Source organism: Rhinopithecus roxellana, chromosome 4 (assembly GCF_007565055.1).
Source record: "Rhinopithecus roxellana isolate Shanxi Qingling chromosome 4, ASM756505v1, whole genome shotgun sequence".
NCBI lineage: Eukaryota > Metazoa > Chordata > Mammalia > Primates > Cercopithecidae > Rhinopithecus > Rhinopithecus roxellana.
In genome coordinates this window covers 82,546,481-82,561,976 of record NC_044552.1, presented here as the reverse complement: position 1 = coordinate 82,561,976, position 15,496 = coordinate 82,546,481, and the positions used below count along the sequence as shown (strand labels likewise).

General features: G+C 39.2%; 1 protein-coding gene across 8 annotated transcripts in view; it reads right to left on the bottom strand.

The window, feature by feature from the left end:
• FAM135A (family with sequence similarity 135 member A) overlaps positions 1 to 15,496 on the bottom strand; it is a 154,044-nt gene that overhangs the window by 37,884 nt on the left and 100,664 nt on the right. For all 8 annotated transcript variants that reach the window (XM_010371564.2, XM_030928629.1, XM_030928627.1 and 5 more), the window contains one exon: positions 186 to 259. In XM_010371564.2, coding sequence (XP_010369866.1) covers positions 186 to 259 — 74 coding nt within the window. The remainder of the gene's footprint in view (positions 1 to 185; positions 260 to 15,496) is intronic.

Below are 15,496 nucleotides of genomic sequence, written 5' to 3'. Positions count from 1 at the left end.
TATGGGACTTTTGTGAAGTAACTCATAAGAAGAAACCTACTTTGATTAAAGATGGGATTTCTGAAATTCAAATTCTCCTAATTTCTTATATTAATACTGTATATTCTGTCACTGATAAATTCTGAGACAGGTATCTTATGTAAAAGGAAATAAAATCATTTTAATTTTGGATTTATACTACTCACTGAAGTTCCTGGTATGCAATGGCAGCTTCTCTTGGATGCTCAAAACAAAAGAATGCCTCAGAAAATCTGCGTACCTAAGAAATTCCAAAAGAGAGTATTAACAACGTGAGATATTTAAAAAGTCAATCCGGCATCTTATGGGAAGGAGAGAAACAGCCTCCATTAGGCCCTCCATAATCACCTGTCAGAATTAAACTTCCCTTCTCCCTCTTCAGTGTTGCCAAAGCAATGTATTTTTGTACTGCATGAAATAAAATAAATCTGGAAAGCATATATAAATACAAGCTATTATGATTACCACCATAGCCTTTACCACCTTGTTTCTTAAAAATAATTATATATGTGAATTGTGTCCCCTCCTGAAGCATAATGTTCTTTAGAATAGAAGCTGTGGGCCAGGCGTGGTGGCTCACACTTGTAATCCCAGCAGTTTGGGAGGCTGAGGTGGATGGATTACCTGAGGTCAAGAGTTCGAGACCAGCCTGGCTAACACGGTAAAACCCCGTCTCTACTAAAGACACAAAACTTAGTGGGGCATGGTGGCAGGAGCCTGTAATCCCAGCTACTCGGGAGGCTGAGGCAGGAGAATCACTTGAACCCAGGACGCAGGGGTTGCAGTGAGCCGAGATGGCGCCACTGCACTCTAGGCTGGGCGACAAGAGTGAAACTCCATCTCAAAAAAAAAAAAAAAAAAAAAAAAAAAAGGCTATGTTTTGATGACCTTTGCATCCCCCCAAAACATGCAGCTTGGCATATTACAGAATCAAGTACTTGGTAAATACATGTTGAATCTAGCTGAACATTTCTTCCATTGTATTTGTATTTTAACCCTTTCATTTTCAATTATGAAAGGAAAAGCTTTGTCAGCTACTGGAGCAAAATTAGGCAACAGTTAGGAGCTGGAAAAGATGTCTTATTTGGACAGTACAGAGAGGAGAAATTATATTACATCTACAATTATTTTCTAAACAAAGTAAGATCTACGATTCTTTGGTTTTAAATGTCCAACAAATTAGAGACCTATTTTACTTATCATCAACATCTGGCCAGATGAATTTCTGATTTACTAAACTTGTTTCCCTAAGCAGATAAACCTGGGTCTTCAGACAAACAAGTCAATGAGGGAAGTGGGGAAAGAAGATATCAATGAGAAGGATGCGTTCTGTATCTTTACTTTCATATGTGGTCCAAATGCTTCTTTTTTTCCTCTCCAATATTAAAGGAAAGATGAGAAAAAATAACAGCCTGTCTGGCTATTAAGATGATTTCCTTTGGGGCTATAAAGCATGAAAAAAACACATCTTTAAGTTATCTGGATTCCTGCAGTTGCAGCTGGACCTAAGAAACTGGCGCTAGCTGCTTTTCCTTCTCTCTCTACCTTCTTTAAGTCCCACAATAACGATCATTTCTTGACAGTACTCTACCTCATAGTCTCTATACTGAAAACTTTGTTCTCATTCTTTGACTTAAACTACATAAAAACTCAATGTCAAATTGAATGATCTAGAAAAAACAAATAAAAATGCTAGGATGATATTATCTTCATTTAATAGGTGAGGAAACAAAGAAACAAATAGGTTAATTATTTGGCCAATATAACATAGCTAGTAGGCAATAAACCTGTGATTCAAACGAAGATTTGAGAAACTCCAAATCTTGTACTCCAAACCACTTATCTTTTCCTTTCTAAATTAAGACTCCTTGTTATCAGAAATCTTTCCTTTCCTGTATGCACCAAAATGAAGTTTTCTAAATTCACCCTCAGCATAATTATCATGCTGTAGCTATTACAAGTAAGGGTATTAACTGTAGTGTGTGGCCATAACTAAGGTATGACTGCCACCTGATGGCAATACAGCTTATTTTCAGGCAAAAGTTTGACACAGAAAAAAAATTTTAAATTTACAAATTTAAACCTCAAATACGGGGAATATATATATTACTGCTTTGTATATGCATATATTTTGGCATGCATTTTTTATGTTTGTAAAAAATGAATTTTGTGTGCCCAATTAAAAAAGAAACTCATTTGGCAACATCAATTATTCAAAAGCTAGGAGGAAGAAAACAGCCAAGCATTCAAAATAAGTATTTGTTAATGTTTCACAGAGTTACATACTCCTGTATCTGTGTTCACTATAATAATGCTGTTCAAATTGCTAACAGTATATTACAATTCTATATGTGTGCATTCAGATTAGTTTCTAATTTTGACTGCAGGGTTTATATCTGATAGATTATCTAATACCTATGCTACCTTGAAAAAAATAAGCACCTTGCAAATGTTTACTGAGCAAATGTTTTTTACGTCCTTGCACTAACCCACAGCAAAATACCATACAATTGATTCATTACAAAGCTGATTTATACTTACTAGTTGATACAACTGCACTTGGTTTCAGTTATTTGCTTTCCCAATCCACACCACATTAAAAGAGCAAATTAGACAAAGAAAAATGAAGAATTAGAGGTAAGTACACAGGTAGTTACAAGAAATGATGAGAACGTGATGAAAAAAATCCGTCCTTAAAAAAAAGCCTAGAATTCCCCTCTAAAAGATCACACAAAATAAATAAAAAATTAATACTTGAGATTTTTTAATGGATATTCCAATATCCTGGCATTTTTAATAACATGGAATACCAGTGTATTAAAGTTGAGCACATTAAATAAAATTCACGACAACTAAATCATTATCAAAGGGCTAAAGTATGTTTAGTATAGGCATACCTTGGAGATATTATGGGTTAGGGTCCAGACCACCACAATAAGGTGAATATTGCAATAAAGCAAGTCACACGAATTTTTTCAGTTTCCCAGTGTGTATAAAAGTTATGTTTACACTCTACTGTCGTCTATTAAGTGTGCAACAGCATTATACCTTTTTAAAAAAAGCCAATGTGTATACTTTAAAAATATTTTATTGTTAAAAATGCTAATGATCATCTGAGCCTTCAGCTGGTTTTGCTGCTGGGAGGTCTTGCCTTGATAGTGATAGCTGCTCATCAGGGTGGTTGTGGTGGCTATGGCAATTTCTTAAATTACAACAATGAAGTTTGCTGCATCAATTGACTCTCCCTTTCACAAAAGATTTCTCTCTAGCATGTGATGCAGTTTAACAGCATTTTACCCAGAGTAGAACTTCAAAATTGAGTCAATCCTCTTGAACCCTGCCACTGCTTTTTCAACTAAGTTTGTGTAATATTCCAAATCTTTTGTTGTCATTTCAACAATGTTCACAGCATCTTCACCAGTAGATTCTATTTCAAGAAACCACTTTCTCTGTTCACCCATAAGAAGCAACTCTTCATCTATTCAAGTTTGATTATGAGATTGCAGCCATTCAGTCACATCTTCAGGCTCCACTTCTAATTCTAGTTCTCTTGCTATTTCCACCACATCTGCAGTTATTTTTCTCCACTCGTCTTGACCCCCTCATAGTTACCTATGAGGGTTAGAATCAACCTCTTCCAAACTTCTGTTCCTGTTGATATTTTGACTTCCTTCCTTGAATCATGAATGTTCTTAATGGCATCTACAATGGTGATTTTTTTCCCAGAAGTTTTCCTTTTGCCCAGATCCACCAGAGGAATCACCATCTAGGGCAGCCATTGCCTTACAAAACGTATTTAAGTAATAAGGCTTGAAAGTCAAAATGACTCATGGATCACATGGGCTGAAGAATAGATCGTTGTGTTAGTCTGCATGGAAACATCATTAATCTCCTTGTATATCTCCATGAGAGATCTTGGCTGAGTAGGTGCAATATTAATGAGTAATAATATTTTGAAAGGAATCTTTATATTCCTGAACTGTAGGTCTCAACAGTGGGCTTAAAATATTTAGTAAACCATGCTGTAAACAGATGTGCTGTAATCCAGGCCTTGTTAATACAGCAGAGTAGAACAGCATAATTCTCAAGGGCTCTAGAATTTAGGAATGGTAAATGAGTATTGGCTTCAACCTCAAGGAAACAGTTACATTAGCTCCTAACAAGAGAGCCAGCCTGCCTTTTAAAGTCATGCACTGTCTTCACTTTTCTAGCTATGAAAGCCCTAGATGGCATTTTCTTCTACTAGGCTGTTTTATCTCCATTGAAAATCTTTTGTTTAGTGCAACCACCTTCATCTTCTGAAGAACGTGCTGTAGCTTCTCCATCAGAACTTACTGCCTTACCTCATACTTTTATGTTATGGAGACTTCTTGCCTTAAACCTCAACAACCAATCTCTGCTAGTTTCAAATTTGTCTTCTGTAGCTTCCTTACCTCTCAGCCTTCATAGAATTGAAAAGAGTTAGGACCCTGCTCTGGATTAGGCTTTGGCTTAAGGCATTGTTGTGGCTGGGTTGATCTTCTATCCAGACCACTCAACCCTTTTCCACATCACTACTAAGGCTGTTTCACTTTCTTATCATTCAATTAGAGACACATTTCAATCTCCTTCAATAACTTTTCCTTTGCATTCACAAGTTGTCTAACTGTTTAGTGCAAGAGACCCAGCTTGCAGTCTATCTTGGCTTTCAACATGCCTTCCTCCCTAAGCTTAATCATCTCGAGCTTTTGATTTAAACTGAGAAACTTCCAACTTTTCCTCTCACTTAAACACTTAGAGATCATTGCATATTAACCAGCCTAATTTAAATATTGCTATGGAGACCCAAGTAGAGGAAGAGAGATGAAGGGAATGCTAGTTGGCACAGCAAAAGAAACTACCCCCAGAGTGAACAGGCAACCTACATAATGGGAGAAAATTTTTGCAATCTACTCATCTGACAAAGGGCTAATATCCAGAATCTACAAAGAACTCAAACAAATATACAAGAAAAAAACAAACAACCCCATCAAAAAGTGGGCAAAGGATATGAACAGACATTTCTCAAAAGAAGACATTCATACAGCCAACAGACACATGAAAAAATGCTCATCATCACTTGCCATCAGAGAAATGCAAATCAAAACCACAATGAGATACCATCTCACACCAGTTAGAATGGCAATCATTACAAAGTCAGGAAACAACAGGTGCTGGAGAGGATGTGGAGAAACAGGAACACCTTTACACTGTTGGTGGGATTGTAAACTAGTTCAACCATTATGGAAAACAGTGTGGCAATGCCTCAAGGATCTAGAACTAGATGTACCATATGACCCAGCCATCCCATTACTGGGTACATACCCAAAGGATTATAAATTATTCTACTACAAAGACACATGCACACGTATGTTTACTGCAGCACTATTCACAATAGCAAAGACTTGGAATCAACCCAAATGTCCATCTGTGACAGACTGGATTAAGAAAATGTGGCACATATACACCATGGAATACCATGCAGCCATAAAAAAGGATGAGTTTGCGTCCTTTGTAGGGACATGGATGCAGCTGGAAACCATCATTCTTAGCAAACTATCACAAGAACAGAAAACCAAACACCGCATGTTCTCACTCATAGGTGGGAACTGAACAATGAGATCACTTGGACTTGGGAAGGGGAACATCACACACTGGGGCCTATCACGGGGAGGGGGGAGGGGGGAGGGATTGCACTGGGAGTTATACATGATATAAATGATGAATTGATGGGTGCTGACGAGTTGATGGGTGCAGCACACCAACATGGCACAAGTATACATATGTAACAAACCTGCACGTTATGCACATGTACCCTAGAACTTAAAAAAAAAAAAAAAAAAAAAAAAAGAAACAGAACAAACACAACATGTATTAAGCTCACTGTCATATATGGACACTACTGTGGTGCTTCAAAACAATTCCAATAGTAACATCAAAGATTATGGTTAAAATAGTTAAAGAAAAAAAATTACCCATTAAAGATCACACTACTGGCTAGGCACAGGGGCTCATGCCTGTAATCCTACCACTTTGGGAGGCCAAGGCAGGTGGATCACCTGAGGGAAGGAGTTAGAGACTAGCCTGACCAACATGGTGAAACCCTGTCTCTACTAAAAATACAAAAATTAGCTGGGCATGGTGGCGGGTGCCTGTAATCCCAGCTACTTGAGAGGCTGAGGCAGGAGAGTCGCTTGAACCAGTGAGGGGGCAGAGGTTAGAGTGAGCCAAGATTGTGTCATTGTACTCCAGCCTGGGTGACAAGAGTGAAACTCCATCTCAAAAAAAAAAAAAAAAAAAAAAAAAAAAAAAAAAAAAAAAAATAGAAAATGATGTGCTTGCCACCATGCCCGGCTAATACTTGTACTTTTCATAGAGATGGGGTTTCCCCATCTTGCCTAGGCTGGTCTTGAACTCCTGGGCTCAAGTGATCCACCCACCTCAGCCCCCAAAATGTTAGCATTATTGGCGTGAGACACCACCCCCCACTTAGACAGATTTATTTACTGGAAGTGCTAGACATGATTTGTATATATACACATAAAAGCGATAAAATATTTTGTTTATGGTTATAGTCAAACTGGAAGTCTGCCTAAACCTTGCAAAATATAAAAGTATCAAATTATATACCATAAATAAGCAATATGTTCCCAGAAAGTACTTTTACTTTTTTTTAGAAAATACACATTTACATAGTTATACTCAAAGAATATCAGATCAAGTAGTTTAAGCAATAAATATCTCTTCTTAAAAATGCAAACTTCATAATGTTTTGAGTAAATAATGCATCATTGTAAAGAGGTTCTTTAAGCGGAAAAGAATGGCTATACAAGCTATTCCTAACTTTTTCCCTCTACTAGAATGTAAGTTCCACCAATGCTGTTGAGAATACTATTTTATGGTATTAAAATCTCAATAAAAGCTAATAAGAATTCACTGACACTCTGGTTTCCTTACTGGAGGGTAATGGGTACATATTAGAATCTAGGATCCTGCTAATCCATATGGCAGCTTTAAAGTATAAATTTCAAAAACATGCTCCTTCTACAGGCAGATGCAACTGGACTCCAAGGAGGATAAGCCAAATTTCAGTTCCCACTCTTTCTAGCACAGTTCTTCAGGGAATACCCTAACCCCGTTAATCACTTGGAGAACTTTTTAAAAAGTTCCCTAGGTCTGGATTTCATTCAGCACTGATCTTTTTTTAAAGTTCCCCAGGTAATTCAAATGTACAGCCGGGGCTGAAAACTTCTATTTTAATGTCAACTGAGACCACGAGAGTAGAACTTACCCTCTTCCTTCTGAAAACAACTGTAAAATTGGTTAAAATACATGAAGCAAGTTTTTCAAGCACTGAGGAACAAGCACTAGACAGGCAAAGCATCAGGAAAATATAATGTGCAATCAAGAGATAAAATCAGCCAATAGAAAGAGACACCAAGATAACTGAAATGTCTGAATAAGTAGGCAATTTTTTAAAAAGTTACTTTATTTTTTTTTACAGCAGTTTTAGGTTTACAGAAAAACTGATCAGAAAGTATGAAGAGTTTCCATACTGCCCTTCCTCCCCACACCACCCATCCAGCTTTCCCACATCTCATGTTACTATAGTACATTTGTTTCAACGGATGAACCAATATTAATATATCATTATTAAAGTCCATTATTTACATTAAGGTTCACTCTTGGTGTGGTACATGGGGTTTGAAAAATATATAATGACATGTATATGCCATTAGTATCATACAGAATATTTTTACTGCCCCCCAAATCCCCTGTGCTCTACCTACCTGTCCCTCCCTCTGTCCCCCAGAGCCCCTGACAACCCAGATCTTTTTGCTGTCACCATAGTTTTTCTTTTTCTAGAATGTCGTATAGTTGAAATCATACAGTATATGTAGATTTTTCAGGCTGGCTTCTTTCAGCCTGCATTATGCTTTCAAGGTTCCTCTATGTCTTTTCACGACTTCACTGATCATTTCTTTTTATTGCTAAATAACATTCCATTGTATGAATGGACAACAGTTTGTTTATCCAGTTACCTATTGAAGGACATCTTGGTTGCTTCCAAGTTTTGACGATTATGAATAAAGCTGCTGTATGTGGAGGTTTTTGTGTAGACATAAATTTTCAATTCATTTGGGTAAACACCAAGGGGTGTGATAGCTGGATTATATGATAAGAATATGTTCAGTTTTGTAAGAAACTACCAAAGTGTCTTCCAAAGTGGCCATCCTATTTTGTGTTCCTACCAGGAATGAATGGGAGTTCCTGTTGCTCCACATCTTGCCAACATTTGCTGTTGTCAGTGTTTTGGATTATAGCCATTCTTATATGTATACAGTGGTTATCTTGTTTTAATTTGTAATTCTCTATTAACATATGATAACGGATATTTTATTTCCCCCATATAAAAGACTAGAGTTGGATATTTCTCTTCCCCCCAGGTCAGTGAGGCTCTGGTAAGATAGTTTCTACTGAAGCACATTTTGTTAAGGACAGAATGTTCTGGATGTATTTCAAAATGGCTACATTCCCTCCCCACCATCTGGAAGTATGAGGGGCTTTTCTGCAATTTTCATTGAAAGAACCTGGAAGGGCCCTTGGAAGTGAAAATCATGAAAGTATGGCATCCCCTAAGAACCCTCTTCACCCCTGCCAGGAATTTTTAACTCATCTGTCCATACTGAGTCTCCAGGAATTCATCAATTATAAGTTTTCCTATTGCAGGACTGGTTACAGTGGTGATTTCTGTTCATGGGTTTTTGTTCCATTAAGATGGGATTCTCTGTAACTGGCTATCTGACTCACCAATTTTGGGGACAGGAGTTTGCCTGTGACTTTAATTCTCCGATACATCTAAGAAGAGTTGTTGATTTTTCAGTTCGTTCAGCTTTCTTCTGGTTAGGATGGGAGTAACAACTTCCAAAGCTCTTACATGCTGGATCAGAAACTAGAATTCTAAGCAAGCACTTCTAAACAATGATTATAAATTGCCCAGTGACTGAAAGAAGCTGGTCATAAACAGTAAACAGACAGGGCTTCTCAGGATAAAAATGGAACTATTATACATGAAGACAACCAAACGGAGATTTAAGAAGTTAAATACATAATATCTGAAATGAAATTTTACTAGATGAGATTAAGAGCAGATTAGTCGCTACAGAAAACAGTTAATGAATTTGAAGACAGAATAACAGAAATTATTCAGTCTGAAGAGCATAGAGGATAAAGTGCTGAAAAACTAGAGTATCAAAATGATATAACATCAGATGGCCGAATAGAAACAGCTCCAGTCTCCAACTCCCAGCGCGAGCGACACAGAAGACCGGCGATTTCTGCATTTTCAACTGAGGTACTGGGGTCATCTCACTAGGGAGTGCCGGACAATCGGTTCTGGTCAGCTGCTGCAGCCCGACCAGCCAGAGCTGAAGCAGGGCGAGGCATCGCCTCACCTGGGAAGTGCAAGGGGGAAGGGAATCCCTTTTCCTAGCCAGGGGAACTGAGACACACAACACCTGGAAAATCGAGTAACTCCCACCCCAATACTGTGCTTTAAGCAAATGGGCACACCAGGAGATTATATCCCACACCTGGCCAGGAAGGTCCCACGGCCACGGAGCCTCCCTCATTGCTAACACAGCAGTCTGCGGTCTAACCGTAAGGCAGCAGCGAGGCTGGGGGAGGGGCGCCCGCCATTGCTGAGGCTTAAGTAGGTAAACAAAGCCGCTGGGAAGCTCGAACTGGGTGGAGCTCACAGCAGCTCAAGGAAACCTGCCTGTCTCTGTAGACTCCACCTCTGGGGACAGGGCACAGCTAAACAACAACAACAAAAAAAGCAGCAGAAACCTCTGCAGATGCAAACGACTCTGTCTGACAGCTTTGAAGAGAGCAGTGGGTCTCCCCACACGGAGGTTGAGACCTGAGAAGGGACAGACTGCCTGCTCAAGTGGGTCCCTGACCCCTGAATAGCCTAACTGGGAGACATCCCCCACTAGGGGCAGTCTGACACCCCACACCTCACAGGGTGGAGTACACCCCTGAGAGGAAGCTTTCAAAGTAAGAATCAGACAGGTATACTTGCTGTTCAGCAATATTCTATCTTCTGCAACCTCTGCTGCTGATACCCAGGCAAACAGGGTCTGGAGTGGACCTCAAGCAATCTCCAACAGACCTGCAGCTGAGGGTCCTGACTGTTAGAAGGAAAACTATCAAACAGGAAGGACACCTATACCAAAACCCCATCAGTACGTCACCATCATCAAAGACCAGAGGCAGATAAAACCACAAAGATGGGGAATAAGCAGGGCAGAAAAGCTGGAAATTCAAAAAATAAGAACGCATCTCCCCCTGCAAAGGAGTGCAGCTCATCACCAGCAACGGATCGAAGCTGGTCAGAGAATGACTTTGACGAGATGAGAGAAGAAGGCTTCAGTCCATCAAACTTCTCAGAGCTAAAGGAGGAATTACGTACCCAGTGCAAAGAAACTAAAAATCTTGAAAAAAGAGTGGAAGAATTGACAGCTACAATAATTAATGCAGAGAAGATCTGAAACGAAATGACAGAGATGAAAACCATGACACGAGAAATACGTGACAAATGCACAAGCTTCAGTAACTGACTCGATCAACTGGAAGAAAGAATATCAGCAATTGAGGATCAAATGAATGAAACGAAGTGAGAAGAGAAACCAAAAGAAAAAAGAAGAAAAAGAAATGAACAAAGCCTGCAAGAAGTATGGGATTATGTAAAAAGACCAAATCTACGTCTGATTGGGGTGCCTGAAAGTGAGGGGGAAAATGGAACCAAGTTGGAAAACACTCTTCAGGATATCATCCAGGAGAACTTCCCCAACCTAGTAGGGCAGGCCAACATTCAAATTCAGGAAATACAGAGAACGCCACAAAGATACTCCTCCAGAAGAGCAACTCCAAGACACATAATTGCCAGATTCACCAAAGCTGAAATGAAGGAAAAAATCTTAAGGGCAGCCAGAGAGAAAGGTCGGGTTACCCACAAAGGGAAGCCCATCAGACTAACAGCAGATCTCTCGGCAGAAACTCTACAAGCCAGAAGAGAGTGGGGGCCAATATTCAACATTCTTAAAGAAAAGAATTTTAAACCCAGAATTTCATATCCAGCCAAACTAAGTTTCAGTAGTGAAGGAGAAATAAAATCCTTTACAGATAAGCAAATGCTTAGAGATTTTGTCACCACCAGGCCTGCCTTACAAGAGACCCTGAAGGAAGCCCTAACATGGAAAGGAACAACCGGTACCAGCCATTGCAAAAACATGCCAAAATGTAAAGACCATCGAGGCTAGGAAGAAACTGCATCGAATAATGAGCAAAATAACCAGTTAATATCATAATGGCAGGATCAAGTTCACACATAACAATATTAACCTTAAATGCAAATGGACTAAATGCTCCAATTAAAAGACACAGAGTGGCAAACTGGATAAAGAGTCAAGACCCATCAGTCTGCTGTATTCAGGAGACCCATCTCACATGCAGAGACATACACAGGCTCAAAATAAAGGGATGGAGGAAGATCTACCAAGCAAATTGAGAACAAAAAAAAGCAGGGGTTGCAATCCTAGTCTCTGATAAAACAGACTTTAAACCATCAAAGATCAAAAGAGACAAAGAAGGCCATTACATAATGGTAAAGAGATCAATTCAACAGGAAGAGCTAACTATCCTAAATATATATGCACCCAATACAGGAGCACCCAGATTCATAAAGCAAGTCCTTAGAGACTTACAAAGAGACTTAGACTCCCATACAATAATAATGGGAGACTTCAACGCTCCACTGTCAACATTAGACAGATCAACGAGACAGAAAGTTAACAAGCATATCCAGGAATTGAACTCATCTCTGCACCAAGCAGACCTAATAGACATCTATAGAACTCTCCACCCCAAATCAACAGAATATACATTCTTCTCAGTACCACATCACACTTATTCCAAAATTGACCACATAATTGGAAGTAAAGCACTCCTCAGCAAATGTACAAGAACAGAAATTATAACAAACTGTCTCTCAGACCACAGTGCAATCAGACTAGAACTCAGGACTAAGAAACTCAATCAAAACCGCTCAACTACATGGAAACTGAACAACCTGCTCCTGAATGACTACTGGGTACATAACGAAATGAAGGCAGAAATAAAGATGTTCTTTGAAACCAATGAGAACAAAGATACAACATACCAGAATCTCTGGGACACATTTAAAGCAGTGTGTAGAGGGAAATTTATAGCACTAAATGCCCACAAGAGAAAGCTGGAAAGATCTAAAATTGACACTCTAACATCACAATTAAAAGAACTAGAGAGGCAAGAGCAAACACATTCAAAAGCTAGCAGAAGGCAAGAAATAACTAAGATCAGAGCAGAACTGAAGGAGATAGAGACACAAAAAACCCTCCAAAAAATCAATGAATTCAGGAGTTGGTTTTTTGAAAAGATCAACAAAATTGACAGACCGCTAGCAAGACTAATAAAGAAGAAAAGAGAGACGAATCAAATAGATGCAATAAAAAATGATAAAGGGGATATCACCACCGACCCCACAGAAATACAAACTACCATCAGAGAATAGTATAAACACCTCTATGCAAATAAACTAGAAAATCTAGAAGAAATGGATAATTTCCTGGACACTTACACTCTTCCAAGACTAAACCAGGAAGAAGTTGAATCCCTAAATAGACCAATAGCAGGCTCTGAAATTGAGGCAATAATTAATAGCCTACCAACCAAAAAAAGTCCAGGACCAGATGGATTCACAGCTGAATTCTACCAGAGGTACAAGGAGGAGCTGGTACCATTCCTTCTGAAACTATTCCAATCAATAGAAAAAGAGGGAATCCTCCCTAACTCATTTTATGAGGCCAACATCATCCTGATACCAAAGCCCGGCAGAGACACAACAAAAAAAGAGAATTTTAGACCAATATCCCTGATGAACATCGATGCAAAAATCCTCAATAAAATACTGGCAAACCGGATTCAGCAGCACATCAAAAAGCTTATCCACCATGATCAAGTGGGCTTCATCCCTGGGATGCAAGGCTGGTTCAACATTCGCAAATCAATAAACATAATCCAGCATATAAACAGAACCAAAGACAAGAACCACATGATTGTCTCAATAGATGCAGAAAAGGCTTTTGACAAAATTCAACAGCCCTTCATGCTAAAAACGCTCAATAAATTCGGTATTGATGGAACATACCTCAAAATAATAAGAGCTATTTATGACAAACCCACAGCCAATATCATACTGAATGGGCAAAAACGGGAAAAATGGCCGGGCGCGGTGGCTCAAGCCTGTAATCCCAGCACTTTGGGAGGCCGAGACGGGCGGATCACGAGGTCAGGAGTTCGAGACCATCCTGGTGAACACGGTGAAACCCCGTCTCTACTAAAAAATACAAAAACTAGCCGGGCGAGGTGGCGGCGCCTGTAGTCCCAGCTACTTGGGAGGCTGAGGCAGAAGAATGGCGTGAACCCGGGAGGCGGAGCTTGCAGTGAGCTGAGATCCGGCCACTGCACTCCAACCTGGGCGACAGAGCAAGACTCTGTCTCAAAAAAAAAAAAAAAAAAAAAAAAAAACGGGAAAAATTCCCTCTGAAAACTGGCACAAGACAGGGATGCCCTCTCTCACCACTCCTATTCAACATAGTGTTGGAAGTTCTGGCTAGGGCAATCAGGCAAGAGAAAGAAATAAAGGGTATACAGTTAAGAAAAGAAGAAGTCAAATTGTCCCTGTTTGCAGACGACATGATTGTATATTTAGAAAACCCCATTGTCTCAGCCCAAAATCTTCTTAAGCTGATAAGCAACTTCAGCAAAGTCTCAGGATACAAAATTAATGTGCAAAAATCACAAGCATTCTTATACACCAGTAACAACCAGAGAACCAAATCATGAATGAACTTCCATTCACGATTGCTTCAAAGAGAATAAAATACCTAGGAATCCAACTTACAAGGGATGTAAAGGACCTCTTCAAGGAGAACTACAAACTACTGCTCAGTGAAATAAAAGAGAACACAAACAAATGGAAGAACATACCATGCTCATGGATAGGAAGAATCAATATCATGAAAATGGCCATACTGCCCAAGGTTATTTATAGATTGAATGCCATCCCCATCAAGCTACCAATGAGTTTCTTCACAGAATTGGAAAAAGCTGCTTTAAAGTTCATATGGAACCAAAAAAGAGCCCACATTGCCAAGACAATCCTAAGTCAAAAGAACAAAGCTGGAGGCATCACGCTACCTGACTTCAAACTATACTACAAGGCTACAGTAACCAAAACAGCATGGTACTGGTACCAAAACAGAGATATAGACCAATGGAACAGAACAGAGTCCTCAGAAATAATACCACACATCTACAGCCATCTGATCTTTGACAAACCTGACAAAAACAAGAAATGGGGAAAGGATTCCCTATTTAATAAATGGTGCTGGGAAAATTGGCTAGCCATAAGTAGAAAGCTGAAACTGGATCCTTTCCTTACTCCTTATACGAAAATTAATTCAAGACGGATTAGAGACTTAAATGTTAGACCTAATACCATAAAAACCCTAGAAGAAAACCTAGGTAGTACCATTCAGGACATAGGCATGGGCAAGGACTTCATGTCTAAAACACCAAAAGCAATGGCAACAAAAGCCAAAATAGACAAATGGGATCTAATTAAACTAAAGAGCTACCATCAGAGTGAAGAGGCAAAAGAAACTACCATCAGAGTGAACAGGCAACCTACAGAATGGGAGAAAATTTTTGCAATCTACTCATCTGACAAAGGGCTAATATCCAGAACCTACAAAGAACTCAAACAAATTTACAAGAAAAAAACAAACAACCCCATCAAAAAGTGGGCAAAGGATATGAAGAGACATTTCTTAAAAGAAGACATTCATACAGCCAACAGACACATGAAAAAATGCTCGTCATCACTGGCCATCAGAGAAATGCAAATCAAAACCACAATGAGATACCATCTCACACTAGTTAGAATGGCAATCATTACAAAGTCAGGAAACAACAGGTGCTGGAGAGGATGTGGAGAAACAGGAACACTTTTACACTGTTGGTGGGATTGTAAACTAGTTCAACCATTATGGAAAACAGTATGGCAATTCCTCAAGGATCTAGAACTAGATGTACCATATGACCCAGCCATCCCACTACTGGGTATATACCCAAAGGATTATAAATCATGCTGCTACAAAGACACATGCACATGTATGTTTATTGCGGCACTATTCACAATAGCAAAGACTTGGAATCAACCCAAATGTCCATCTGTGACAGACTGGATTAAGAAAATGTGGCACATATACACCATGGAATACTATGCAGCCATAAAAAAGGATGAGTTTGCATCCTTTGTAGGGAAATGGATGCAGCTGGAAACCATCATTCTCAG